The sequence below is a fragment of the Microtus pennsylvanicus genome, chromosome 18, assembly GCF_037038515.1.
Source record: "Microtus pennsylvanicus isolate mMicPen1 chromosome 18, mMicPen1.hap1, whole genome shotgun sequence".
In the NCBI taxonomy this organism is placed as follows: Eukaryota; Metazoa; Chordata; class Mammalia; order Rodentia; family Cricetidae; genus Microtus; species Microtus pennsylvanicus.
This window is the reverse complement of record NC_134596.1, coordinates 40394455-40419136: the sequence shown is the minus strand read 5'-3', so window position 1 is coordinate 40419136 and position 24682 is coordinate 40394455. Positions and strand designations below refer to the sequence as shown.

Here is a 24682-nt window from a genome sequence, read left to right as displayed (position 1 = left end):
ATGAAGTCCACCAATTTCATAGTTTTAAAAAATTAGCCTTTTTTTAGCCAGAGAGAGTGTAAAAAATGCGAACAGGTAAAGAGATGTGTCGGGCACGGTTGCAAACGCCTTCATCCCAGCACGTGGGAGGAGACAGAGGCAGGAGGACTTTTAGGAGTTCAGGCCAGCACGACGTGCAGAGTTCCAGGGCAGACAAAGCACCACTGAGACGTTTCTCAGGAGAGACAGGTGAAGAGCAGCTTAAGAACCGCCTTAGGGTTAATCTTCGATAACATCGTACATTACGCATTTTCACTACAGGTTACTTTGAAGAACTTCATATTCGGGCCTTTCCCTAGCTATGTAAATCCATCATATCGGGAACTTCATTTTCATAGAGAACAGAAAATCGACTCTGCTTTCTTAGAAAGGGCATAGCTATCATATCTTGTAAAATACCCAGCCCACCCTGGTCATCTACACTCAGATCAAAAGAAAAAGAATGGGGGGGGGGGGCAGAGAAAGACCTATTTGGAAAACGTTTCTTCTGCCAAGGGCAGTACCCAGACAAAGGCAATGTTCGGAGTACACAAATAAGCCTTCTTCGAGGGAAATAAAGTGCTAGAAAAGGAGCGGCATGGATCAGGATTAATGGGGGAGAAGAGTGTGAGCGCTCGGTGCGTGAGGGTTGCAAGCCGCAAGCACAGCGCTCGAGATGCTCCAGCAAAAGAACCAGCAGCAGGAAGTTTCAATGGGGCCGGGCAGAGCATGCGCCCTGCACCCGCGCGGTGGCCTTATGTGGAAGGAGCACCACTTGCGAACACCAATAATAGACCAGCGGCACCAGAGAGAGAAACATGAGCAACAAGCACCTTCTTCAACTGTTTCTCCTACCGTCTGCGCCCCTCCTCCAGCCTACAGACTAACCACCCCACCCCACCCTGCAAATGGAAGAGTGACTTCTTCTTCCCCTAAGCCCTGTAGCTGCGATAGGGGGGAAGGGAGAGAGAAAAGTGGGGAGATGCTTTTCTATTATTTTGGGGGAGGTGGTGAGGAGGAAAACTATGGAGGAGGAGAAATTAACCCTTGCCTCCCCAGAGTGGAGAAGCTGAGCCGACTTCATTTCCCCTCCTGATGAGGGACTGGGGGAAGCCCCCTTCCCTGAGCGGAGAAGCCGATCTCCCTAAGGCCAGGAAGGAGTTTGGGGGTTTAGACCAGCCCTCCAGGGCACGGGAAGAGACGGGAACCGACTCTCTCAGGGGAGTTCCCACCACAGGGAGAGTGGAGTGTCCGCCGGCCCCCGCCCACTCAGGTGGAGTGAGCCGAGGGGGCGCCGGGAGAAGATGGGCCCGGCCTCCCCGGAGACAGTGGGGAGGATCGGAGGGAGGAGGGGGAGGAGAAAAGCGCAAGGCTGGCCGGAACCTGCTCTCCCCTTCCCCCGCCACCTAAGGGGATCAGAACTGGGGGGGCCCACACCGGCGAGGGGGACCCGGCCCCTGGGCGTCTGCCCGGCACAATGATCCCTCCCGGGCCCCGGCCCCCACCGGGCCCGCGACGCCCCCATCTCCGTCCCCGCGGGGCACAGTGGCTCTAGGGGGGGCCTCCGCCCCGCCTCCCCAGCACCCGGGACCCCCCTTCTCCCCGGGATCCGCGGAGCGGAGCCCGGTCCCTGGAGAAGGGAGAGCCGGTCGCAGAGCCCCGGGAGGTCTACGGAGAGGCAGAGCGCGCCAGGGCCGCTTCCCGCCGGGCGTTCGGGCCGATCGCTCACCTTCTCCGTGGCCGATGTCCGGCGGCGGCGCCTGCAGCACCCGCTCTAGCTCGGGGAAGGGCAGCTCGGGCAGGTCCAGCAGCGGCCCGTAGCGTTCCAGGAAGGAGCAGACGACGGCGAAGTTGGGGCACGAACCCGGGCAGCCCGGAGGAGCCATCGCCGCCGCCGCCGCCGCCGTCGCCATTTTGAACTGGAGGATGGAGGAGGAGGGGGTGGGGGGGGAGCGGCGGCGGCGGGAGGAGTTCGGGGGGAGCCAAGGGCCGGCAGGGCCGCCGTGCGGACGACAGGAGGCGCTCGATCGCTCTCTCGAGTGGACGCCCCGGCGGCGGCGAGCGTCTCAGGCCCGGGCGCCGCGATCCCACAATACCACGCCGGCCCGGAGCAGTCGAGAAGCGCGTGCGCTAGGGGGGCCAGAGAGGCGCTCCAGGGCCTCCGCTCTCCGCCCTCTTCCCGTCCCCGGCCCTCGCCGTCTTCTTCTCCCCTCCCACTCCGGGGTCGCCGCGGCCTCGTGTGACAGGGGGAATGAAAACAAGGGGAGCGGGGCGGAGGGGCGGGCGGCGAGCCCGGGGGGCGGGACTCTCCGGGACGGCAGCCAATGGGGAGTGAGGGGCGGGGCGCTCGGCTAGCCTCGCCCCAGGCCTGGTAGCTGAGCGGCGGGGAAGAGGGAAAGCGCCCGGACTGGCGGACTCCGGGAGCCGCGGGGAGCAGCGGGGAGCAGCGGCGCTCCGTGAGTGATCTCCGGGACCCCGGGACAGAGGTGACCGGGAGAAGAAGGGGAAGTTGGACGGAGGGTAAAGAGAATGGCGGCTGGGAGTGCGATTGTGGGGAGCGGTTAGGGAAAGTGGAGGAAGGTGCGGTTGTGGCGGGGTGCGGGACCGTAGAGGAAAGTCTCTCGGGAAGGTCGCCGGGGGCTCTTGCCCTCTGCGGAGGGTTGTGTGACTGAGCTGTCCCTGGGGAGACGCTACACAGGTCTCCTAGCCTCAGGTAGGGCTCCCACAGACAGACCAAAGTACAGATAGCACCAAAGTCCAACTTGGTGAACCCATGAGTTTTATTTTTACGGGAGTCTGTATGGGTGAGGGTTTACGTACAGGAGCAGAAATGACTCAAAGACAGCTGCATCTGTAAAGCACACCACAGCGCGGGTGACAGCTCCCAAAGCTGGGAACCCAGCATGGATGACAGATCCCGAAAGCTGGGAACCCAGCACGGTGACAGATCCCGAAAGTTGGGAGCCCTGCACCGGTGACAGCTCCCAACACCTGGAGCACCCTGCACAGTCTGCAGACAGCTCAGCAGGTTGGAGAGTAGTGTGGTTTCCCAGAGACTCTGCTCTGAACCCCTTCAGCTGATGGTTTCTGATTCTTCCAGGCAGCTGTTCTGATCCCAGAGTCTTCTGTGAAGCCCAGCTTCCTTCAGTCTGAGGGGTGTCTCAGCTTTTATCGCTAACTCTGGCAGGGAGGGACCTGGTGAATCTGGCCGGTTTCAGGGACTTCCTGACGCGATTTTGAGTTGTTTTACTTTCCTGTTTAAAGAGCTTCCTTGCCTAGTGGAAACTCTTATACAATATTGAAGCGCACGAATCTCAACAGAGTCCCAGGGCTCACCAGCGGGGAATCATTAGTGAGGAAACACACACACACACACACACACACACACACACACACAGAATCTGAGAAACCAAGCTCTACTGGAGGAAAGACTCTGAGCTCAACTCAGGCTCTGAGAGTGAGCTAGGACTCTAAGTAGAGGACTGGGAGACCATAGAACGGCAAGTTTGATAGGAAGTCGAGTTCCATTCCACTGAGGAGTAAGATGTAACATTCTCCCAGAAAGAATCCCAGTGCTGCTTGGGAAACAATGTATGTATGCTAGCAGCCGGAATTTTGGATTGAGGCACACCTGAGTCCTACTCCTAAATACTTTATAACCTTCTGAAGTTCCTCCATTACTTCAAGCATCCCTAAAGAGAAGTGATAGTATCTCCAGCATGGATAATTCCCAATAAAGTGGTTAGTGTAATTCCCTGCCACATTGTATGTACTTTAAAAATACACTCACTCCTTTAATCCCAGCCGACAGTGAGCAGAAGCAGAAAGAGCTAGCTCTGAGTTGAGGCCAGATAGGGCTACGTAGTGAGAGTCTGTTTCAAATAAACAAATCTTTCTTGTTATCAAAAAAAGATGTTCCAGTAGGGCGGTGGTGGCTCATGCCAGCACTTGGGAGGCAAAGGCAGGCGAATCTCTGTGAGTTTGAGGCCAGCCTGGTCTACAGAGTAAGATCCAGGACAGGCGCCAAAATTACAGAGAAACCTTGACTCAAAAAAATAAAAAATAAAGAAAAGGTGTTCCTATCATTTAAGTTGAATGCAGCTATATTTAGCCTACAATTTATTACTTTAAGCCAAAGTTCTAAAGGTATATTTAAAACTTATGTAATATCTACTACCTAAAGCTAATATAAAGCTACATATATTATGAATCATATAAAATAAGAAAATGAATGACTAAATATAGATTTCTCTTAATGGGCAGATGATTATGCCAGGAACATGGGAAAGGGCTTCAGAGATAATCATTGAATTTTGTTATACATTTCCAGGTAAAAAGAGGGAAAAATCATAAAGGTCTGTATCATTTTCATTATCAAAGAAACTTGTTTTTAAAGAGAAAAAAATTTCTCTGAAAGTTATTACCTAGAATAATGATTCTTTTAAGATATCATTTGTGTGTGCAGACTTTTGTGCCGCATGCCTGGAGGTCAGAAGACAACTTCATGGAATCCCTTCTCTCCTTCCACCTTTTTTTTTTTTCTTGGTATTTTGAGACAGGATTTCTCTGTGTAACAGCCCTGGCTGTCCTGAAACTTCCTCTTGTAGTCTAGGCTGGCTTCCTACTCACAGAGATCCACCTGCCTCTGCCTCCCGTGTGTGTGCGCCACCATTGCCTAACTCCTTCCACCTTTAATGAGTTCGAGGCAGCCCAGTCTCCAGTGAGTTCCAGGACAGTCAAGACTACACAAAGAAACCCTGTCTTGAAAAATCCCAGAAAAGCATAGGCTTTGATGCTGTCGTTTTCTATACTTAATTCACAGCCTTATCCAAAGGGGACTGATAACTAAGGCTGGGGCTTCTGCTTTTCTAATCCAGACTGGGATGAAAGCACAGCCCTTGGGCATGGATCTGAAAATTAGATCCATCCAAAGAAAAGAGATGTCTTGCTACAAAGCAAAATTAAGGTCATGCTTTCACGAAGTCTGTTGTTGAAAAACAGTAAACAGCACATGCCCACGATACTGTTGCTGTTTGGGGGCCTACACACTGCTGTGGCCCACAGAGGAGCCCCTGCCCTGAGCCGTTCTTGTTGTCCAGTGCTGCTCCGGTGAGCTGCAGCAATAGGATGTCAACACAGATACCAAGAGAACTTATCCCAGCACGCCACTTTCGTTTCTATGTAGTCTGTGTTTATGCTGCCTCGTTCTTAAATATTTCTAACATGCCCCCAGCTGACAGCCGTAGATTCAAACTGTGACTCATGACTCATTGGCGTGTTTTCACCATCAATTTAGTGCGTCAAGATCAAAATTATACTAAAAATGAAAGAGAATTTTTAAAAAGGGAAATAATGCAGTCAGTCTAGGGGTCCTGAAGTGACACACACAGTCTAGGGTCCTGAAGTGACACAGTCTGGGGTCCTGAAGTGACACACACAGTCTGGGGTCCTGAAGTGACACACACAGTCTGGGGTCCTGAAGTGACACACACAGTCTGGGGTCCTGAAGTGACACAGTCTAGGGCCTTGATCAGGTCATTTTTTTTCTCCCAGTTAAGGAATTACAAGGCAGGAAAAATCTGAAGTGCAACAGGTAACGAGCAAGAGAGAAATCTAAACACCATCGACAGAATCAGCAGCTGAAGAAAGACTTTGAGTGAGGGTTGGAAACACACACACAGCAGGCACAGAAAAGAAGAATGCCCCCATAAAGCAGAAGAAGGACTCAGGAAGCTGAAAAATGCAGTCTCTGTGTGTGCTGGGGAGGGGGGGAAGGGGGCGAGGAGGAGGGTAAAGCCTCTGAAGAGCCTTCCTCCCTAATTTAGGATTGGTCAGTTTGTAGGATGCTAGGATGGTTGATTGAGAACCATTGTGTGGCAGGTCCTGAGCCAGGCCTTGAACTTGTTGGGCCAGTCCCTCAGCAGGGGGCCTGCTGTGAGAGGCAGAAGCCTACGGTGCCTTTGTTCTAAGCTGTAGGGCTTTTGTTCCAGTCAGAGGTGAGAAAGACTCTGGCCATCTTGTGAATTCGCCACCTTTGTTAACTAGCCATGGCCCCCTCCCTGTCTGTCTGCCTACCAGGAGGTCCATCTCCTAGTCTCTCAACAGGATCCCAAAATACTAAGCATAAGTATTGTTTTGAAGAACCAGTCTGCCTCCATTTTAGGTTTAAAAGTCATCTTTTCTTTTTCTTCTTCTTTAAATGAGCATCTGTGTGTTGCCTCCATGTTTGTTTTTGTGAGGGTGCTGGATCCCCTGGAACTAGAGTTACAGACGGTTGTGAGCTGCATGTGGAAACTTGAACCTGGTGCCCTAGAGGAGCCTTCAGTGCCCTTAAAACCCTGAGCCATCCCTCCAGCCCCCTTAAAAAGCCATCTTATAGTAAAAACAAACTTGGCTCATTCCTGTTTATGACTAAGTCTGTTTCTCAAGGACCCGGCTATGCGCTACCTGTAACTTTAACTACAAATAGTTTTTGTTCCAGGAAACAGTAACCATGTTTTTGTGTCAAAGCGTTTTTATGACTGCCTGTTACTATTACTACCTTGATTCAACCACCTTGCAGTCATGCCTTTGTTTGAGCAGGTCCTTAGAACTAACTCTGCTTATATTCTGCTCCTAGAGAGGACAATAATACCAAAGTGACCCACACAGGACACAGAAAAGCTGGGGCAGGTGGGCGGTACTCCAGCAGCAGCAGCAGCAACTACCTCAGCACTTCTGGACCTCGGGGTGGTGGTTGTTATGTACAGCCCGGGGCGGGGGTCAGCTTCTCTCTGTAGGAAACAGGAAGAAGGGAGAAGGATGCTACCATTGCTAGTGTGCACACTGATCAGTCGTCTGTCAACACTTGGAGAAGGAAGAAGATTTGCCAATTTCCCAGGAGTCTGAGGCCTTGATCCCTGTAAGGGCTGTACATTCAGAGTATCCCGCACTGGGCTTCCTCCTTTCCCTACAGACAGGAAGGAGTTAAAGAGATGGTGCATCAGATAAGAGTGCCTACTGCTCTTGCGGAAGACCCCGGTTTGGTTCCCAGCAAGCAAAGTGTCTCACAACCATGTGAAACTCTAATTCCAAAGGCTCCAGTGCCCTCTACTGGCCGCTATGGGCTCCTGCATTCAGGTGGTGCAGTTTGCTCGTGCAAGCCTACCTCCACACACATAAACAAAGATAACCCCCCCCCCCTTTTTTAACAAAGGATAGGGAGCAGCACTGAAATGTGTGTGGCTGTAGAAAGGGCCACCTGAGAGTGTAGCAAGGTGACCATTTGCAAGTCATAAAAAGGTCTCACCATGAACCAACCATACTGGCATTTTTATCTTACATTCTGGCTTTCCAAAGTGAGAGAAGAAAGTTCTGCCATTGAAGCCACCTGTGGCGTTTTGTGTTAGAAGCCATACCACATGTCCCAAGGCACAGATACAGGCATCCTCTGCTCACACCAGTTTACTATTTCCCATAATTCATTTTGCTCCTCAAAAGTTTTCTTAGGGACAGGGGACAGCTAAGTGGATAGAGGTTGACCACCTGGATTCCATCCTGGGATCCCACGAGATGGCCGGAAAGAAGCAGGTCTAACCTCTACATAAACACGATGTGACTTGCACACACAGACCGTAAAAATAATAATAATTTTTTGACGGGTCTCACTGCGTGGCCCTGGGTGGCTTCAGTTAGCTGCCTCCGCTGACTGCCGAGGGCAAAGGTTACACCATCATGCTCAGTAGTTTTAGGTTTTAAAAAATTATTTTGTGTTTCTGAAAAAGGAACTACTTTGTTGGATTATTTAGTTATTTGTTGGTTGATTGATTGGTTGGATGAGACAGGATCCTTCTATGTAGCCCTGGCCTCCATTTAAATTAAATTTACAGCCGGGAGGTGGTGGCTGTTCCTAATTTCTGACTGGCTTTCTTGTCTGCGGGTTAGTGGGTAAAGACGTTACACGGGGAAGAAACACAGACACGCGGAGGTCCCACGTGGGTGCACTTTTAATGGGGGAGGGGTAACAGCAGGCAGGTAAAGGTGTGCGGACACTGTAGCAACCCTCGCCTTTTAACGAGGAATGCAAAGGCTTCTGGGAAATGTGTCCGTGGTCCGGGGGAACGCTGGGAGCTGTAGTTCCGCAAAGGAACAACAGTGGCGCATGCCTTTAATCCCAGCACTCGGGAGGCAGAGGCAGGCGGATCTCTGTGAGTTCGAGACCAGCCTGATCTACAGAGCTAGTTCCAGGACAAGCTCCAAAACCACAGAGAAACCCTGTCTTGAAAAAAAAAACAAACAAATAAATAAATTTACAGATGGCAAGTGATAATGGTTGGAAGTAAAGAACTTCCTTTGGGTGACCTGCCCATACTTAGCTTATCATGGCTGGCTCCCACACTTGCACTTAGGATAGAATGTGGATAGGGGACTTCCTGGGAGCTGGGAACTCAGTGATGTGTATAAATAGGCACTTAGTAGTTTTAATTGTGGAGGGACAAGTAAATGTTTTATTTTCAAAAGCAAGGTGTTGAGCTTTTTTTCCACTTTAATTATTTTGTTTTGGTTTCATTGTTGTTTTAAGTTTTTTTTAAAGATTGGTTTATTTTATGTATATGAGTGCCTTTATGCCAGAAGTAGGCATCAGATCCCACCATGTAGTTACTGGGAATTGAACTCAGGTCCTCCAGAAGAACAGCTAGTGTTCTTAACCTCTGAGCCATTGCCCCAGCCTTGGCTGTCCTAGAACTCACTTCCTAGAGCAGGGTGGCCTTGAACTCTGCCTAGAACACCATCACACCTCACTAAATCTCCATTTCCAGACTTTATCCTGAGGGTTACCTCTGGAGTCTTTAGAATACTTGTCATCTCTGCTCTCTGTGCTTTCGTGATTCTGGATCCCAAGAATAATGTCTATGTCTTAGAGAAATGCTCAGTAACTGGGCAGTGATGGCGCACACCTTTAATCCCAGCTCTCAGAATCTCAGAAGACAGAGGCAGGTGGATCTCTGTAAGTTTGAGGCCAGCCTTGTCTACAGAGTGAGTTCCAGAACAGCCAGGGCTACACGGAGAAACCCTGTCCCAAAAAACAAGAGAGAGAGACAGAGAGAGACAGAGAGAGACAGAGAGAGAGAGAGAAAGGATTTACAATGGGGTGAGAATCTTGTTAGAGAAGGGTACCTCATGTGGAGAATTGGGGCATCTATCTCTGGATTTTGGAGTGGTTTCAACATTCCTTAGTGACTGACTTGGCGCCTTTTTCTTTAACTTCAGATTGCAGCTCGGTTACTGATGGCTTCCCCTAAAATTGCTTCCCTCTCTTGGGGGCAAATGAAAGTGCAAGGCTCTACCTCAACCTACAAGGATTGCAAAGTATGGCCCGGAGGCAGTCGGGCTTGGGATTGGAGAGAAACAGGAACTGAGGTAAGATTCTGTGATGAGACTGGCTGATGCTCCAGGAGGTTGGCCAGTAGGCTGCAGTGATAGATTGGCTGACCTCCAGGAGGTTGACCAGTAGGCTGCAGTGATAGATTGGCTGACTTCAGGAGGTTGACCAGTAGGCTGCAGTGATAGACTGGCTGACCTCCAGGAGGTTGACCAGTAGGCTGCAGTGATAGATTGGCTGACCTCCAGGAGGTTGACCAGTAGGCTGCAGTGATAGATTGGCTGACTTCAGGAGGTTGACCAGTAGGCTGCAGTGATAGATTGGCTGACTTCAGGAGGTTGACCAGTAGGCTGCAGTGATAGACTGGCTGACCTCCAGGAGGTTGACCAGTAGGCTGCAGTGATAGATTAGCTGACCTCAGTAGGTTGACCAGTAGGCTGCAGTGATAGATTGGCTGACTTCAGGAGGCTGACCAGTAGGCTGCAGTGATAGACTGGCTGACCTCCAGGAGGTTGACCAGTAGGCTGCAGTGATAGACTGGCTGACCTCCAGGAGGTTGACCAGTAGGCTGCAGTGATAGATTAGCTGACCTCAGTAGGTTGACCAGTAGGCTGCAGTGATAGATTGGCTGACTTCAGGAGGTTGACCAGTAGGCTGCAGTGATAGACTGGCTGACTTCAGGAGGCTGACCAGTAGGCTGCAGTGATAGACTGGCTGACCTCCAGGAGGTTGACCAAGTAACTTCGGACCTCCTCTTCTCTGCCAAGAATGTTCATCACCGTTGAACTGCCCCTTTTGAAGTACATAATGCAAGGCTGAAAGCTGGTTGAGAATACCGACTACTCTTCCGGAAGATCTGATTCGATTAGCGCTCTCACGGCAACTCACAACCATCTGTCACTCCAGCATCTGTGATGGCGTACAGACATACATGTAGGCAAAACACCCATGATGGTGTACAGACATACATGTAGGCAAAACCCCCACTTACACACACACAACAGACTACACAATGCAATGTAATGGACCCAAAATTCCACTCATATTCATGAACTTGTACAGTTGCTATTCTCGGAATTCTGAGATCTATTTATTAACCCCCAAGAGAGCCCCTGCAACCGTGAACAGCCAATGCACTTTCTCCATCTGCACGTCCAGCTCCTGGAATGACTTTTTATTTGTTTGGGAATTCAGTCCTAAAGCGGCAAAACTGTAGGCCAGATCAGGCTACTGGCTTGGTGTTACAGGAGGGGCCGCTTGTTGGTTCCTGGCCACTTAGCCCCAAAATAATCACACAGGAAAATTAAATCACTGCTTGGCCCATTAGCTCTAGCTTCTTATTGGCTAACTCCTACATATTCACTTAACCCATCTCCATTAATCTGTGAATCACCACGAGGTCGTGGCCTAACAGCAAAGTTTCAGCACGTCTGTGTCCGTCTCCAGCAGTGGCTCCATGGCTACTCTCTGACTCCACCCTTCTTCCTCCCAGCATAACAGCCTGCCTTTCCCCACCTAGGTTTGTTCTTCCCTGCCATAGGCTCAAAACAGTTCTTTATCCATTAACCAATAAGAGCAACACAGAGACAGAGAGACCTCCCACACCAGCTTGGTTGAGAGGAAAGAGACCTAGACACACATGTTGAAGGGAGAGGTGGGCATCGGGACTTCTAGCTCCTTTCTGACGTGGTTTGCCCTCAGAACAAAGCTGTATGTGGGCCTGGTGATCCCGTATTACAAGTGCAGCAGGGTTAGGCCAGTGCGGTTTGGGTCTGAATCTTATGCACTGCCCCACAGAATCCCCCATTCCTGGGCATGCCGGCCATGGGCAAGCATGCAACAGAAGACCCTTTTCAACCCGCCTGGTGGGAAGGTTGTTGACACTCAGGGCTCCCATAGCCGGAAGCTGGAGGGAGGGAGGCTAAGATCACTGTGGAGAACTGTGGTCAGAAGTTTCACCCTTACTGTGGCAGAAAAGGAGCCAGGGCCCTGGGAGAGTCGAGATCGGTGTAGAGAGGCTGTCACTCAGGCGAGGGACAATGAGAACACAACCCAGACAATATCTAGAGGGCATAGACTCCCGCCATCTTTACCGCATTGCAGCCAGCGACTAGTACGTCTGCTGTCCATGCAAGCCTGTTATTGTGCAGAAGGAAATGGTTCTTTGAAAGTTTAATTTAGCCATGTTTCCTTTTCAGTTTAATCATAAAATTTCTGAGCCACAAAGGATGAAATCCTCTTGTCCGGCTGCTCTACTGGGTAGCAGTCAAGACACTGCTACGATTATTAGCTTCCCCCAAGAAAAACCTGAGCTTCACAGCCCTAGGCTGTGTGATAAAAGCCTCTTAATAGAGAACAGAATCATGCTCTGTGAGAGCCTCGGTTGCCTTGAGGACCTGGAAGCATACAGGAGCTGAGGGCAGGTGGAAAACAGCACCGCTCCGATTCCAGGTTCCCAGAGAAGCTGAGAGTAATTGCTGCTCGCGCCTGGATCCACCGGCCCCTGCTGTTATCTTTTACTGCTTGGCGCACGACACTGTAGGCCTGCAGGTCAGCTCTGCTGAACCCGTCAGTGCGTTTCTCTGAAGCAGCAGCTCCGCTGGGCTCCCGCTAGCTCTAGTCTGACTGCCAAGGATCACAGTGTTGCCGGCTGACAACCTCCCTGTACTTCCAGCCGCCAGCGGTCCTGTTTCATGATAGCCACTGCCCTGAAACAACGTGCGCCCCAAGAGTCGGGGGGTGGGGGTGGGGGTGTCGTGGCTCTGTTCAAAACAGTTGCGAGTCGTTGTTAAATAAAGTAACTGTCCAGGAATTTGCATAAGTGCATTTATTTAAGGAAGGTGAAGTTCTCCAACCCTGGCCTGTAATTCTAGTAAATGTTCACTGTGGTCATAGCTCCAGAGGAAAAAAAAAAAAACACGAAATTTTTTTAAATGATGTTTAATAGTTTAGTTCACGGTGGATCTGAGATTGATCAGAGAGTGTGGCCTGAGAAGAGTGTCTGATTAATTCTTTTATAGTCTTAATAAATAGTTGTGATCAATCCCAGCACTTGGGAGGCAGAGGCAGACAGATCACTGTGAGTTCGAGGCCAGCCTGGTCTACAAGAGCTAGTTCCAGGACAGGGTCCAAAGCTACAGAGAAACCCTGTCTCAAAAAAGCAAAACAAAAAAAGTTGTGATCATTTATGTCCCTTTTCCAGTTTATCCTTAAAAATGTTCAGTATTGCCGGGCGGTGGTGGCGCACGCCTTTAATCCCAGCACTTGGGAGGCAGAGGCAGGCGGATCTCTGTGAGTTCGAGCTAGTTTCAGGACAGGCTCCAAAAACACAGAGAAACCCTGTCTCGAAAAAGAAAAAAAAAAAGTTCAGTATTTAAACATTACAATCTGCAGCTGAAGAGATGCCTCAGAAGTTGTCAGCGCTTGTTTCTCTTCTAGGGGACCTGGTTTACAATTGTCTGTAACTCCATTTCTGGGGATCTGACACCCCTTTCTGACCTCCAGACACTAGACATGCTCCTGGTACACAGATATTCATGTAGGCAAAACACATGTAAAACACATGCAAAACACATGCAAAACACACATAAAACCAAATCCATAAACATTTTAAAGTCTCAAATACTTTTATATTTTTTATATTTTTTATTTTATATTTTTTATTTTATTGTGTGTATAGGTGTTTTTATTTTATATTATTTTATTTTATTGTGTGTATAGGTGTTTTGCCTGCATGCATCTCTGTGCAACACTTGCATGCAGTGTCCAAAGGCGTTGGACCCCTGGACTGGAGTTACAGGCAGTTCTGAGCCACCATATATGCCGGAACTCCAAACTGCGTCCTCTGGAAAAGAACCAGTGTTCTGTTGTTGTTGTTTTTATTCATTTCACATACCAACCACAGTTCTCCCTCCCTCCCCTCCTTCCACTCCATCCTCATCACCCTCCAAACCACACACACACACACACACACACACACACACACACACACACCTCATCCACTCTTCAGAAAGGGTAAGGCCTTCCATGGGGAGTCAACAAAGCCTGGCACATTTAGTCAAGGCAGGACCAAGCCCCTCCCCCCTGCATCAAGGCTGAGGAAGGCATCCTGCCATATGGAGTGGGCTTCAAAAAGCCAGCTCATGCACCAGGGACAGTATTTTGGTTTTTTGAGGCAGGGCTTCTCTATGTAGCAGCCCTGGATGTCATGGAGCTTGTTGTGTTGACCAGGCTGAAAAAGTTTTTGTATGAACATGAATTTTCATTTCAAGATTACTTTTTTTCACTTTGGTGGGGTTTAATTGAGAGAAAAGTCATAAAAAAAAGGAGGGAGGGGATGGGAGAGACTGGCCTCTGGGAACAGGAGCTATGGAAGTGTGGAAGAGGAGGGGGGAGAGTATATGTGGGGGCTGGGGAAAAGGCTCAGCAGTTAAGAGCACTGGCTGCTCTTGCAGAGGTACTGAGTTCAGTTCTCAGTAACCACATGGTAGGTCAAAACCGTTTGTAATGAGATCTGGTGCCCTCTTCTGGCCTGCAAGTAGACCTGCAGGCAGAACACTGTATAGCTATTTTAAATAAATCTTAAAAAAAAAAAATCCTGGAGCTGGGGGTGGAAGGAACCATAAAGAAACCCTGCCTCAAAAACAAGCAAGCAAATAAATAATAAAAACGGCAAGAACAGGGAAGTGCAAGCACCAAAGCCTTCATTCTCACTGCACAGAGAAGGAATCTGACCTGGGCGCAGAGGACCCAGCTGGCAGTGGTAGAGCTGGGATTTGAACTCAGACACACACTGCTTCTGCTCTACTGAAGGCTCTTTCTGGACTCCAGTGCTGAGGAGCAGCCTTGAAGTCTGAAAGGCTGAAACCTAATGACTAGATACAGCTGTGATTGCTCTATAGAGTCCTATTTTCCCCCACAGGAAAATCTTCTTTTCTCTTCCTCTCCTTCCTCCACCGGAGAGCTAAAAGGCTAAGAGAGGGGACAGAATAAAATATTTAAAATTACTTGATTGCCGGGCGGTGGTGGCGCACTCCTGTAATCCCAGCACTTGGGAGGCAGAGACAGGCGGATCTTTGTGAGTTCGAGGCCAGCCTGGTCTACCAAGGGAGTTCCAGGACAGGCTCCAAAGCTACAGAGAAACCCTGTCTCGAAAAACCAAAAATAAATAAATAAATAAATAAATAAAATAAAATTACTTGATTAAAATTGAAAAAACAAACCTAGAGTCTGTAATCACACCTCCTGTGTGTGCATTCTCCTGTGGCTCCTCTGAGACAGGCAGGTCTTTGCGCGCTCAAGCACACACAAACACTCTCTCTCTCGTTTGTTTGGGTTTTTGTTGTTTTTTTTTTTTTTTGTTTTGTTTTTCTAGAAAAGGTTTCTCTGTAGCTTTGGAGCCTGTCCTGGAACTCACTCTTGTAGACCAGGCTGGCAGCGAAATCACAGAGATCCACCTGTCTCTGCTTCTCGAGTGCTGGGATTAAAGGTGTGCATCATCACTGCCTAGCCAAAAAAATTAAAAAATAATTCTATTGTGAAGAAAGATTGGTACCTCTGTTCTCTCCTCCATACCCAGCATTCCCCTGGAGTGCAGCCTGCAGACGTGAAGGAAGTCGCTGAGAAGGGCGTGCAAACCCTGGTGATTGGCAGAGGGATGAGTGAGGCCCTGAAGGTAGGTTCTGGTGTCTGCAACATTCCTGAGGACAGACATTGTCTCTTGGACCGTAGCTTTACAGATACCTCCTTCGCTGGAGTTCAGTTCCATGTCATGCCCTCTCGTTGCTGAGCGGTAAGAGACCGAGGATGCGTGAGACCGTGTACATGACTCCACTTTGTCAGAAGGGGATTTCCAGCCGGGTGGTGGTGGCGCACGCCTTTAATCCCAGCACTCGGGAGGCAGAGGCAGGAGGATCTCTGTGAGTTCGAGACCAGCCTGGTCTACAAGAGCTAGTTCCAGGACAGGCTCCAAAACCACAGAGAAACCCTGTTTCGAAAAACCAAAAAAAAAAAAAAGAAGAAGAAGGGGATTTCCAAGTCTGTGCCCAGCCCTGACTGTGGTTTTTTGTTTGTCTGTTTGTTTGTTTTGATTTTTGAGACAGGGTTTCTCTGTAGTTTTTGGTGCCTGTCCTGGAACTAGCTCTTGTAGAACAGGCTGGCCTGGAACTCACGGAGATCCTCCTGCCTCTGCCTCCTGTGTGCTGAGATGAAAGGCCTGCATCACCACTGCCCGGCTTAGCCAGCTTTTCTTAACTTGAATCTACCTTTCGCCTCTGGGCTTTTATCTTTTTCTATTTCTATATACCTTATTTTCACTCTTAGGCCTCTGCTGGCTGTGTGGCTGACCCCTAGCGTCCTCTTCCCCTTGTTCCTGCTCCTCCTTCTCCTCCTCTCAGATTTCTCCTTTTGTTTACCCTCTCTGCCTGGCAGCCCCACCTATCCTTGCTCCTGCCTTGCTATTGACTGTTCTGCTCTTTATCAGACCAATCAGGTGCTTTGGACAGGCAAAGAACCACAGCTTCAGAGAGTTAAACAAACACATTAAAAACTGCAACCCATCTTTGCATCATTAAACAAATGTTCCACAACATCAATAAATGTAACGCATGTTAAAATAATAGCCTACAACCCTATCCCTGATTCATAAACACAGAATTAAGAGAAATAAGTGCTGAGTTAGATTCCTTACCCAGAGTTACACTGCTGGAAAGGCTTCAATCCAGGGCTGAGTCAAAATGCCGTATCCCCCTTTTCTATTCACCAGGGCTAAAGCATGGGTATGAGACCCTTTGAGCACGTGACTGTGGTCTGTTTTTCCCACCCTGGTATTGGGAGTGAACTCGGCCACACGCATGCACACACTCTGAACCACTGTGACTCCAGCTCCTCAGAGGCTTTTCTGAAGCTCACTGGGGCTCCCTGCCCCATGCTGGAGTGGTGACGCTCCAGGTGACTGAGAAGTGACAGGTGCTCTGATTCTGCGAAGTACACTTGCCTTAGGACAGGAAAGAAGTCTCTGGGGCCCCTTTCCCCCTTCTTAGTCATCTCTCTCCCTTCACTCCAGGTGCCGCCATCCACTGTGGAGTACCTCGAGAAACAAGGCATTGATGTGCGGGTCCTCCAGACGGAGCAGGCGGTGAAGGAGTATAATGCCTTGGTTACCCAAGGGGTCAGAGTGGGAGGCGTCTTCCATTCCACCTGCTGATGGAGCCCACGGAGGGGAATAAATCACTAAGCAATGATGCCTTGCCTGTCTCTCTTACCGTTCTCCACTGCAGCCCCCACCGTGCATTCTGAGCATGGGGTTATGTCCGGGGATGGATTGACAGAAGAGTAAGGCGGAGTTCCTGCCCTCCGGGTTGCTCAGATCAGAAAGCTTACTGAAATTCAGTAGTGCAGCCTGTTAGGTTCATACAGAAAAGGTTGGAAAAGTTCAGAGCATTAAAGGTCTCATCACAGTTGATGCCTTGGAACCTTTATCCATAAAGCCAACTTTTGTTGGTGGGCTTGGGCAGGGTGGATTCAAGATGGAATCACTTACATGGCCATGCCTATGTAGAGTCCTGGAACTTGCTTTATAGACTTCTCCTGCCTCTGCCTTGTGAGTGCTGGGATTAAAGGCGTGCGCCACCACTGCCCAGTTTACAGTTTTTAATCTTAAGGATGTGTGGGAGAGCCAGGCAGGGCAATACACAATTGTAATCCAGCACTGCAGAGGGGAGGGGAAACCACAAATTCCAGACTAGCATGGTCTACATACCAGAAGCCCAGCAGGAGCACAAGGAGGGGAGCTGGGAAGGGATGACCTGATGGAGAAGCAGCAGCTGCTGGTGATGGATGCCTCCAGCTAGGCATCTGTAGATTACTGTTAGCCAGTCTGTGCAGCTAGGCATCTGTAGATTACTGTTAGCCAGTCTGTGCAGCTAGGCATCTGTAGATTACTGTTAGCCAGGCTGTGCAGCTAGGCATCCATAGATTACTGTTAGCCAGGCTGTGCAGCTAGGCATCCATAGATTACTGTTAGCCAGTCTGTGCAGCTAGGCATCCATAGATTACTGTTAGCCAGGCTGTGCAGCTAGGCATCCGTATTAGCTGTTAGCCAGTCTGTGGATTAGAGAGCAATTTAAGGTGGACTTTATAGGAAAAAACAACTAGAGTGAAGCAGGAAGTAAGTGAGCAGGTCAGGTTAGCTCTACTCATGCATCTTCATCTCTGTCAAGCAATCCTAGTGCCCCTGTCACTGCGAGTTCCTCACGGACTTGACAGCCCCTGCAGATCTGGGGAGGTCCTCCCTAGTGCCCTTGTCAGATGACTGACAGGACCTTCCTACTATGTACCCTCGGCTTATAAAGCCAGTCCTGGGTGGATATGAGGGATGTCTGGTAATGTAATCCCTGCCCCCAGTCTAAATTAAGATGGCCCCAGTGGGTACTGAGTCAGGTATGGTTGTAACTGCATCACAACCTGCATGGTCACTACGGAATTAATAAGAAATCATAAGGGGGTGGGGGAAGCAGTAAAAACTTCCTTGACTGGGGCTGAAGAGATGGCTCAGTGGTTAAGCGCACTGACTGCTTTTCCAAAGGTCCTGAGTTCAATTCCCAGCAACCACATGGTGGCTCTCAACCATCTGTAATGAGATTTGATGCCCTCTTCTGGCCTGCAGGCAGATATGCAGGCAAAACTCTGTATACATATTAAATAAATAAATAAATAAATCTTTAAAAACAAAACTTCTTTGACTGAGAAGTGTCTGGCAGTCGGGTCATTAGCCTTCATAAAAAAGCTGCTAATAAATAATACCTGCTTCCAATCCAGTCTGTATGGCCAATGCTGGATACAGAACACGGAGAGAAGCTGTTCTGTGGAGTTATACTTAGTCCCCTCTATTAATCTTCTTTTTTTTAAAAAAAAATATTTATTTATTTATTTATTATGTATACAATATTCTGTCAGTGTGTATGCCTGCAGGCCAGAAGACCCCATTACAGATGGTTGTGAGCCACCATGTGGTTGCTGGGAATTGAACTCAGGACCTTTGGAAGAGCAGGCAATGCTCTTAACCACTGAGCCATCTCTCCAGCCCCTCTATTAATCTTCTAAGTCTTTGATTCAGTTTGCAGGAAGCACAGCTCTCATTTGTTCTAGCCTGAGGCCTGAGTGGTTCCTAAGACAAGAATCAGCCATGCGTCACGTGAACTCCAAATGTCTCTTCAGAAGACACCACCACGATCGTCTCCCGTCAGTGAACGTGTGGAGGAAGATGTAGGAAACTAAAAGCTCTCGTATTTCCCAGAACCAGACATTTCTGAGTGCAAGGTTGAGCCTACCTCATCAAATAATTGAATTCCTCAGCCACAGGCTTGTCGGGATTTGCTCAATGTCTCTGAACTCCACCAGCACGGCAAACTCACAGATCCTAGTGCAGCCCACAATTCTCACAGCTTTGAAAAAGGCATCCTGCCACTAGGGCAAAACCTAGTATAATACCTATAATGTATGTCCACCTCGACACAAAGTCTATCTGGGGCTTTAAGAAAAGTGCACGACCTGGCCTGGACTCTGAGGAAACACTAGAAGCCTGTTTCCCAGCTGTAATGGAGAGAAGCTGGAAGGAAATTTGAACGTTTTTAAGCTTGTGTGTGCACCTGTCTGTGAAATTGTGCCGACACCTGTGGAGGCCAAAAGAGGCTTCGGCGTCATTGGAGCTGGAGCCACAGGTGTTTGAGTCACCCAAATAATAGTGGGATTCACACTCCTGCGGTTAAGTGTGCTGGGAGGGACAAGCAGCACACCAGACCAGAGCTACCTCTCCAGCCCCTGGGAGGAAGTTTTAAAAGGGAACCATTTCCAGCGTATTATTCCATTAGATCTTCAAATGTTACACCATAACGGGCTCAGTCAGCAGCCACGGGTCTTAACGCTTCGTCTTTGCCACCATCATGCCGGTCATCAGCTCAGGGTCAGGGAGCTGTCATTCAGCATGTCTTTAAACTCCATCTCCTATGGTAGGCGTCTTTTCTGGGTATTGTGCCATTCTGACACGAAAGCCCGATGGGGAAAGTCCACTCCCTGGATGCTCCCCTCCCACCTCCCACCTCCATAGCAGTTACTGCCTCTCGGAGCTGGAGAGCGTGGCCAGGCTACAAGTCCCAGGCGTGCAAGCTGGGAGCTATGGGACACAGGGCAAGTTAGGTAATTTCAGTTTTGATTGGGTTTTTAAGAATTTGATTAATATATAAGTAGGGTGAAGAGCAGGCACACACATGAAGGGGAACACGGAGGTCAGAACGCAACCTGGAGGAGCAGGTCCTTTCCTTTCACAATTTGGGTCCCAAAGAACTTAAGACGTTGTCCTGATGGAAAGAGCCATCTCACTGGCCTGGTTTCTCTAAATTTTAATTATTTTGTTTACCAAATGAAGGTAGGAGTAACTACTTTGTAGAGCAGTTGGAAGTTAGTTCGGGTAAAGAGTTACAGCGCCAAGCACAACTGGAAAGTCGCGTGCTGGTTAAATTCCAGCTTCACCTCTTCGTGGTGCACTTACTTTTGCTATTACTTGTCTAAGCTCTCCGCGTTCCAAATGTGATCAAGACAGGCTGTGGATGCAGGTACTGCCCGTGTCACCGAATCCATCTCATTCAATGGCCCTTGCTTGACCCATGTCCTAGTTAGAGTTACTATTGCTGCGGTGAGCCGTGACCAAAAGCAACTTGGGGAGTGAAGGGTTTGTTTTATTTGGCCTACAGATCCCAAGTCACAGTCCACTGAGGAGAGGCACGGCAGGAACTCACATTGGGTGGGAACCTGGAAACAGGAGCTCATGGAGGCTTGCTCAACTTGCTCTTATGGAACCCAGGAATGTCCCTACCCACAGTGCACTGTGCCCTCCCCCTCAGCCACTAAGAAATGCTCCGCAGGCTTCCTACAGCTCCCTTCTCTCAGCTGAGGCTCCTTCCTGAGGTGACTCCAGCTTGTGTCGAGTGGACACAAAACTAGCCAGCACATGTGCTCATTCCTGCTTTACAACACAGCGGACGGCTGGACAGCTGGAGGTTCTGCCATCGTGTGAAGTCTTTTTTTTTTTTTTTTTAATTTTCAAGACAGGGTTTCTCTGTGTGGCCCTGGCTGTCCTGGAACTCTGTGTAGACCAGGCTGCCTCTGCCTCCCAAGTGATGGGATTAACGCATACATGTGGAGGCCAGAGATGATTTCAGTGTTCTCAATTGCTTCCCACCTTAAAAAAACAAAACAAAACAAAAAAACCATGTATTGGGAGCTGGGGAGATGGCTCAGTAATGAAGAGCCCTGGCTGCAGAGGAGCTGGTTCACATGGACTCACAGTTGTTTTTAACTCCAGTTCCAGGGGACTGGAGAGCACCGGGTACACAGGTAGTCACATATACCCTACAAATCCAATCTATTTTATTTTATTTATTTATTTATTTATTTATTTATTGGTTTTTCGAGACAGGGTTTCTCTGTGGTTTTGGAGCCTGTCCTGGAACTAGCTCTTGTAGAGCAGGCTGGTCTCGAACTCACAGAGATCCGCCTGCCTCTGCCTCCCGAGTGCTGGGATTAAAGGCGTGCGCCACCACCACCCGGCTTATTTTATTTTTTTAAAATGTTTATTTATTTATTATGTATACAGTATTCTATCTGTGTATATGCCTGCAGGCCAGAAGAGGGCACCAGACCTCATTACATGTGGTTGTGAGCCACCATGTGGTTGCTGGGAATTGAACTCAGGACCTTTGGAAGAGCAGGCAATGCTCTTAACCACTGAGCCGCCTCTCCAGCCCCTCCAATCTATTTTAAAATGTGTTTATCATATACATACGTGTATGGTTTGAGTGTGCCCACACAGGTCCCACAGTGTGCGTGTGGAGAGCAGAGGAGGCTGGCAGGAGTTGGCTCTCTTCTTTACTCTGTCATTTCTTCCACACTGTACATAGTGCGTCGGCCCTTGAATTCAGTCAGGCTGTCCTTGAACCCTGAGACCCATCTGCCTAGGCTGCACCGCCACCACGCCCAGCTTTTATAGGGTGCTGAGAATTAAACTCATGCTTGCACAGCTCATCACACCCCCCTCCAAAAGACCCCCACAGATCTTGTTTTTTTTTGTTTTGAGACAAGGCCTCACTAGATAGCTTTGGCTGTCCTAGAACTCACTATGTGCCCAGGCTGGTCTTGAACTCACAGACATCTAACTTGTCTCTGCTTGCAGAGTGCTAGGATCACAGGTACGCACCACCATGCTAAGTAGCCCATTCCCATCATAATGCCCAATTCTAAGACAAGGCTCACACACTGACGGCAACACCCCTGCTGGGCCTGTTGCCAGCAATGCTGCCTTGTGGATGTGGTTCCCCACGTGCCCAGAGTACCTGTATACTTCCCCCGTAGCGGGGCAGTAGAACAGCTGGGGCCTCTGGAATCCTTTTAGATTTGAACGAATACAAGTTTGACTATTAACAGCACAGTTTCCCAACCTTATGTGGATGGCACACGCACACAGCACGGGCCTGCTTCCCAGTCAGCCTCTCTGCAGCACCCACTTAGTCCACCTCACCTGGACTTTCCTGCAGCTCCAATGCAGCAGAGGTGCTGCCAGACAGGACTTCCTTTCTTCCCACAGCACGGCCTGCTTTCCCCAAATATGGTCCTCATGCCTTTATTAAAGGCGAAGGGATTCCAAGGGCAATGCAGTCAAGATCGAGACTTCATCCAGGATGAAAATGACTTACTGTCCCGCTAATCTGTCCTTTCTTCACCCGTCCATTGCCTGAACAGATGTCCAAGGCCCTTCAGAACCTTTCAGTAGTGATATACAGCTGTTAAATGGCTTTGGTGTTGACTCTGGCAAAGAAATTGTTACTTCAAGAAACAAGACCATGGTTTGAATAACCAGGAGTTGTAAATGCCTGGAAAATCAGACCATATGTCTTACATTTCAGAACTAACAGGTGTTATTACTGCTATGGGCTTTTTTTTAAGACTAGAAACTAGAACAGCTAGGTGTTTTCTCAACTTTATTATGGGAACGGAAGAGATAAACCAGAATATTTCTGTTATTAATGTAAAATGATTGACCCTGTGTACGGTACTGAAAGGGATTGTAAGGCTGGCATGTTCTTCATGCCTACACACTTCCAGGTGACGCACCAGGCTTCTGCTCACGGGTACCTGGAAAGAGCTCCTAGGCCATGGCTGTGAAAACTGGTTGGGGTCAGCGTCTTGCAGGCTTGGGCATGATGTAAACTTTCACGGGCTTACTGAAGGGGATGGTGCCCTCAATGCTGGTCTCCACCTGTGGTAACATCTCACCACCCTCCATCCATGGAGATTTTGGGATGCGTGCACCAGAGTTGTAGGCCAGCAGCAGCCGCACTTCCACTTGGCATGGCTCTGGAAAACAAAAATAAAACAAGAAATCCTCCACCACTCAGTAACTTCTAGGAATTCAAATGAAGCTGCAAATGAAGGGCCATCAAAGCCGGCTGCATGGCTGGGGGAGGAGCACATCAAATGGAGGTGGCCCACACCTTTCATCTCAGCACCCTGGAGGCAGAGGTGAGCAAATCTCTCTGTGAGTATAAGGCCAGCCTAGTCAACATAGTGAGTTACAGGACAACCAGAGCTACATAGTGAGATGCTATCTCAAAAAACAAAAGATGGGCTTTTCCTATGTCTGCATCCCTTTTCATCCTCAAACATGAAACCAGTTTTCTAGCCGAATCATTTGAGGCTGGCCCCAAGGCTGCAGATGTAATGCCACTGCCTCCATGTGAGCTTCTGCCACTCAGAGCCACAGCTGCCGAGGGCACCAGAGAGAAATCTGCAGGAGGCCACAGTGCTGGATACGCAGTCGGTGCTGTGACTGTGGTCTGTGTGCATCTTGGACCTGCCTTTTCTAGTGGAAAGGAAAGGTTCAAGGTAGAAACAGTTCTGGCAGAAAATTTGTTACCAGTGGAAAGGAACCTGTTTCGGGGATTTAAAACAGCAGAGTCCTTCTGATTCTTTCACACACTACACTGCAGATCGGCCGCCTGTTTGTGGCAGGCCTCCTGAGAGTAAACAAACCCCTTGTGAGTCATTGGCTGTTTCGGCTGAGTGACATGGAGTATAGGACATGCTCTAATTGAGCTTGAATGCACTGAGGGAAGAAGGCAGGGAGGCTTTGGAATAGAAACCCACTCTGTGCCAAGCATAAAACCCCAGGACTTCTTTTCTTGCCGCACCATGAAAAAAAGAGTCACAATCTTGAAAAAAGTCCAGGAGCTCAGATAGCTCTAAGTGGCTGCTCAGATCCACCCTGTGAGCAACTGAGCTGAGTTTGGTCTTTTGCTAACCACATGGCTTCCACAAAGGAGAGGGAGAGACATTCAGAAGGACCTACTGGCAACTGCAAGGCACAGAACACAATCAACTTGCATGCACCCTACTTGGGTGTAAGGGTTAAAGATCAGCTTCCAGCTAAAAGTTCGGAGGGTAAAAATGAGCCGGATGGTTCACAATCAACCAGGACAAAGGCTCCAGGACTCCGAATGCCTCTCCAACTCTGTTTCTGGTCTCTCGGGGTCTACATTGCTCTCCTCCTGGGCCCACTGAGTTCAGCAGGAGTATTAAGTGCAGCCTCAGCTCCAGCCATGCAGCGTACACACCCACACCACAGGGCCTCTCAGTCATGAGTGTGGTCATGACATAAGCACTATGCCAATCCCAGACTTCCAGAACCATCTCCCACTCCGGGTGCAGCCAGGGCAAGCCCAGCATCAGCTCTGTCATCATGACTCCTGGTCTATCTCAGAGAGCGCCACAGCACTTCAAGGAGCCGAATCCTGGGCAAGTCGGGAGGGCAGAGAGCCATTCTGCCTTCCCTTACCAGCTTCTGATAGGAATGGCAATTCAAGCCAATGCCACCGAGGAAGGAGAAGAGAGAGAGAAAGAGAGGCAATGGTGGAGAGGAGAAATGAAAGTCACCTGAGACAAGCCCTACAATGCATCCATTTTTCCTAGAAGAATGGTTCCCATCCTAAAGAAAAGGAGAAATCAAGTAAGGTCGACAGAATCACACATAAAGGAGGATCTGAACCCCCGACTCTGAGTCCTAGCTCTCTACAAGGTAGCATCCTGACCTCCAAAGCAGCTATGGACTCTACTTCCTGCAATAGTTAGAGCAGGAAAGTTAGTCTCCTCGTGTGCAGCCCAGTCTATCCCCATGAGACTCGGCTCTACAGTCCCCCATGTCTTCTAATGGAACCTTGTTCCTCGTGCAAACAGCAAATCAGTCCAAACATATTA

At 49.2% G+C, this 24682-nt stretch overlaps 3 protein-coding genes across 6 annotated transcripts in view; 1 reads left to right on the top strand and 2 right to left on the bottom strand.

Moving 5' to 3' along the window:
- The window catches only part of Rsf1 (remodeling and spacing factor 1), a 112821-nt gene extending 110571 nt beyond the window's left edge, over window positions 1-2250 (bottom strand). The window contains exon 1 of the mRNA XM_075953043.1: window positions 1748-2250. Coding sequence (XP_075809158.1) covers window positions 1748-1931 — 184 coding nt within the window. The 5' untranslated portion in view covers window positions 1932-2250. The remainder of the gene's footprint in view (window positions 1-1747) is intronic.
- An 82-nt stretch (window positions 2251-2332) lies between these two features.
- Aamdc (adipogenesis associated Mth938 domain containing) lies at window positions 2333-16620 on the top strand. 3 transcript variants are annotated; one of them, XM_075953044.1, is made up of 4 exons: window positions 2333-2474; window positions 9268-9417; window positions 14958-15053; window positions 16443-16620. In XM_075953044.1, exons 2-4 carry the CDS (start codon window positions 9286-9288, stop codon window positions 16581-16583), a joined length of 369 nt encoding a protein of 122 aa, XP_075809159.1. In that variant the 5' UTR covers window positions 2333-2474; window positions 9268-9285; the 3' UTR covers window positions 16584-16620. The 3 variants fall into 3 exon arrangements, with proteins under 3 accessions (XP_075809159.1, XP_075809161.1, XP_075809160.1); XM_075953046.1 differs by having other exon boundaries at window positions 2376-2504; XM_075953045.1 differs by having other exon boundaries at window positions 2378-2538.
- A 5773-nt stretch (window positions 16621-22393) lies between these two features.
- Window positions 22394-24682, bottom strand: part of Ints4 (integrator complex subunit 4) — a 60970-nt gene continuing 58681 nt past the window's right edge. The window contains exons 23-24 of one of the 2 annotated variants that reach the window (XM_075952460.1): window positions 24362-24413; window positions 22700-22786 (exon numbers count right to left, since the gene is read on the bottom strand). In XM_075952460.1, coding sequence (XP_075808575.1) covers window positions 24394-24413 — 20 coding nt within the window. In that variant the 3' untranslated portion in view covers window positions 22700-22786; window positions 24362-24393. Of the gene's footprint in view, window positions 22787-24361; window positions 24414-24682 lie in introns of both variants that reach the window. The other variant, XM_075952459.1, reaches the window with a different exon arrangement.